The sequence below is a fragment of the Cebus imitator genome, unplaced genomic scaffold (genome assembly GCF_001604975.1).
Source record: "Cebus imitator isolate Cc_AM_T3 unplaced genomic scaffold, Cebus_imitator-1.0 Scaffold19, whole genome shotgun sequence".
NCBI classification, from domain to species: Eukaryota; Metazoa; Chordata; class Mammalia; order Primates; family Cebidae; genus Cebus; species Cebus imitator.
The window spans coordinates 591892-596122 of record NW_016107334.1 but is presented as its reverse complement, the minus strand read 5'-3'; the positions used below and the strand labels follow the sequence as shown (position 1 = coordinate 596122).

The 4231-nt window shown below is 53.0% G+C and overlaps 1 protein-coding gene across 1 annotated transcript in view; it reads right to left on the bottom strand.

The window, feature by feature from the left end:
* Positions 1-4231, bottom strand: part of LOC108295266 (alanyl aminopeptidase, membrane) — a 19084-nt gene that overhangs the window by 7175 nt on the left and 7678 nt on the right. Inside the window, exons 12-14 of the mRNA XM_017517339.2 lie at positions 3563-3696; positions 3398-3453; positions 1328-1475 (exon numbers count right to left, since the gene is read on the bottom strand). Of these exons, the coding sequence (XP_017372828.1) occupies positions 1328-1475; positions 3398-3453; positions 3563-3696 (338 nt within the window). The remainder of the gene's footprint in view (positions 1-1327; positions 1476-3397; positions 3454-3562; positions 3697-4231) is intronic.

The window sequence follows — 4231 nt, the reverse complement described above, 5'->3', positions numbered from 1 at the left end:
AAAATTGGGCGGGGCGTGATGGCTCACACCTGTAATTCTAGCACTTTGGGGGGGCCAAGGCGGGAGGATTATGTGGTGTTCCTGGAACATCAGATCCTGGAAGCCAGGTGTACCAGACCATCCTGGCCAATATAGAAAGATCCCATCTCTACAAAAAATCAAAAATTTAAAAAATAGCCAGGCATGGTGATGCACAGCTACTAGAGAGACTGAGGCAGGAGAATCCCTTAAGCCTAGGTATTTGAGGCTGCAGTGAAGCGTGATTGCACCACTGCACTCCAGCTTGGGTAACAGAGTGAGACCCTATCTCTAAACAAACAAACAAACTTTGACCTGTTGTGTGATACATTTGTAACTGTGTACAAAAAAGGAAACATAAACATAGTACTCTACATGGCTCAACAGAGACTACTATTTAGATAAACATAATAAAGCAAATGCTTAATACTGATTTGACTAAATATTATGATTTAACTATAGTAGGAGAATGGGGAGATGTGGGGTAGGCAGGTAAGAGGGTTGAAACTTTTTTTACCAAAATATCTCATTTACCATAACGGATATTAATAGATAATTGAACTTTTTTTTTTAACGAAAAAAGATCTCTTCAAGCATGATCTAATGACTACATATTACACCCTCAAATGGATGTTCTCCAGTTTAACCAATCCTCAACCTTCAGACATTTAAGTATTTGTGTTTTGTTTTGCCTTTCACAAACTGCTGCAGTGAGCATCCTATGGGTGTAGCTTATTCACCCAGAATAAGCTCAAGTTTCCTTTTGGTCTCTCAAGTGGGAACCTCTGCCTTCAAATAGGCCCCTATGCTCAGCATTAAAATACTTCAAAGCTGCCAATCCCCACATCTCACTCACAGGGCAGGTGGGCTGGGTAGGCAGGTAGAGGCCTGTCCATCTTACAGAGGAGTTAACTGGGCCTGAGAAAGGGTTGCCCAAGGCCACACAGCTGGCAAAAGACACTTCTTCCGGCCCTCAGCATGGTGGCCTTTTCTGTGTCTTCTGAAAGCATTAATTCCCCATGTTTCAAATCAACAAACTTTGCTGAAGTCTCAGCGACCTTTATTTTTTTGCCCCATACAGCCTCCTCACCTCCTCAGTGTCTGCTCCTCACCTCCATGTCCCTCCCTCTCACTCTTTCACCTGCATGCTCAGGAAAGAGCCTGACCAGGTGATCTTTCTTTTTCTATTGTTTTTTTGTTTTGCTTTTGAAGGCCCCCTGACCAGGAGTCCAACAGGTAATCGTCTATTAACTTCCCCACGGTGCACTTTCAGGCACTGGTTCTTGAACCCTGACATGCGCCTCCATACCTTCATGGGCCCGTAGACCTCGGAGCGGTCGAACATGAGTTTGAAGTAGCTCAGGCTGCTCAGGGCGGCCTCCCAGGGCATGTACTCTGTCTCATCGATCAGGAAGAGGGTGTTGTTCAGTGCCAGCGTGACAGAGACCTTACGAGCACTGGGAACAAATAGAGGGTCCTGAGTAAGGCACCCACACCCAGCCCAGGCCCTCAAAGATGCTCTGCACCCCTTGGCCCCTGTGTCCACTCCTGGAGCCTGAGGTCCCAGAATCCCAACTGAGCCAGGTCAGGCATTTCCATGAAAAGGGAGCTACATGGCTGCTGGGTGGTGCCACAAACAAGGCCCTGTCCTCCCCCACTGCCAGTCCCACTCCCTTGCTTATTATCCCCATTTTACAAATGAGGAAACTGAGGCTCAGAGAAGTGAAGTGCCTTGCCCAAGGTCACACACTTCACAAGTGACACAGTTGAGATTCGAAAGGGTAAGAAGCCCATGTCCTGAACTCTGTCACCTCTTCTGACTCTCTGGGCACCGGAGGCCTTTCTTCCTCCTCTTCCCCTGCCTTTTGTACACCAAATGTCCTCGTATATGGTGACACCACTCATGTCCACGAGCTTAGAGCACCTCACCCCAAACAGAGTAGATGCTCAACAAGTGCCTGTTTATCCATGCCGCCTCCCTCCCGCCCTCTCCAGAGCGTCCATGCCGCCTCCCTCTTGCCCTGTCCAGAGCGTCCATGCCGCCTCCCTCCCGCCCTCCCCAGAGCGTCCATGCTGCCTCCCTCCCGCCCTCTCCAGAGCGTCCATGCTGCCTCCCTCCCGCCCTCTCCAGAGCGTCCATGCTGCCTCCCTCTTGCCCTGTCCAGACCAGAGTTTTGGCAACTAGCACAGTAGCCTGCCACAGTCAGCCTTTAGGAAAAGCCTGGTGCAGCCGGGAGTGGTGGCTCACACTTATAATCTCAGCACTTTGGGAGGCCGAGGCAGGGGGATCATTCGAGACCAGCCTGGCCAACATGGTGAAACCCCATCTCCACTAAAAATAAAAAAATTAGGTGGGCATGGTGGCACATGCCTGTAATCCAGCTATTCAGGAGGATGAGAAGGGAAAATCACTTGAACCCAGGAGGTAGAGGTTGTAGCGAACCAAGATTACGCCACTGCACTCCAGCCTGGGCAAGAGAGCCAGACTCTGTCTCAATAAAAAGGGGGGCCATGGCGGGGTGTGCTGGCTCACACCTATAATCCCAGCACTTTGGGAGGTCGACGAAGGCAGATCACTTGAGGCCGGGAGTTCGAGACCGCCTGGCCAACAAGGGGAAACCCCGTTTCTACTAAAAACACAAAAATTAGCTGGGTGTGGTGGTGCACGCCCGTAATCCTAGCTACTTGGGAGGCTGAGGCAGGAGAATCTCTTGAACCTGGGAGGTGGAGGTTACAGTGAGCCAAGATCACACCACTGCACTCCAGCTGGGTGAGTGATACTCTGTCTCAAAAGAAAAAAAAAAAAAGGAGCTGGGCATGATGGCTCACACCTGTAATCCCAGCACTTTGGGAGGCCAAGGCAAGCAAATCACTTGAGGCCAGGAGTTTGAAACCAGCCTGGCCAAAATGGCAAAACCCCATCTCTACTAAAAATACAAAAATTAGCCAGGCATGGTGGCGGACGCCTATAGTCCCCATTACTCAGGAGGCAGAGGCAGAGAATTGCTTGAACCTGGGAGGGGAAGGCTGCACTGAGCTGAGATTGTGCCTTTGTACCCCAGCCTGGGCAGCAGAGCAAGACTCCATCTCAAAAAAAAAAAAAAAAAAGCTTGGTGCTGTAGAGTAGACTATGGCTTTGGGGTTGGACAAGCCTCTGTCCGGCTATCATGGGCTACTGTGTGACTTCAGGAAAGGTGTCGCATTCCTCATCTGTGAAATAGGTGTGTGGGGACCTGGGGAGGGACATCCCAGGAGCACAGGAGCTCGCTGTGGAACTCCTGGCACGTGGGAGGGGCAGGAGGAGTGGAGCCTCATCATGGACTCAGATTTGCTGAAGTCACGAGGCTTCTGTGGCTGAGCCAGGAAGGGGAGCACTCACCTGGCCAGGTTGAAGGCGTCATTGATGATCTGCGCCCGATTGATGACAGGGATGGCCTAGAATGTGAAGCACAGCATGTGACCATGGGTTGGCTGTGGTGGCAGGGCTTGCAGTCTGGTGCCTGTCCTGGGGCAGGGGGCAGGGCGAGGGGTGGCAGACACCCACCAACCGGTCTGTCTGCAGCTGAGTCTGGATCTTCCTCCAGTTGCTGTCGTCGTAGTTCACCCGGTAATAGCCCGTCACGTTGAGGTTCAGCAGGACCCACTCACTGCCTGATGTTCTGAAGAGGTTGTTGTTGACTGCGGGGAGGGATGAGACCCGGGCAGGGCTGCTCAGAGGCCATGGGCTGACTCCAGACCTCTTGCAAGAGCAGCTGTCCCTGCAGCCTGGCACCAGCGCACCCTCAAGCTTCTGGGGTGACGCTAAGAGGGGGAAAGTAGGGGTGAAGGACTGGGCCACCAGCAGCCTCACAGACCATGAGCCCATGAGGATGGCCTGCACCCCAAACCTCAGTGCCTGCCCTGATTCCCCAGGCTCTGCACAGCCAGGCCAGCTGCAGGGCCACCCACACCCAGCAACCCAGGCGGTTCCTCCTCCTCACTCCACCACACCTGTCACCCACGTGGGAAACTGCAGGTAGCTCCTCCTCTCCCTTCCCCTCCCATTCACCCAGCCCCTCAGTGCTGCTGTCACCCTGGGGCTTAGCGCCCCCTCCTCCCCATGGTTCCCCCTCCTCCCTGTGTCTCCCCCTCCTCCCCACGGTTCCCCCTCCTGCCTATGTCTCCCCCTCCTCCCTGTGTCTCCCCCTCCTCCCTGTGTCTCCCCCTCCTCCCC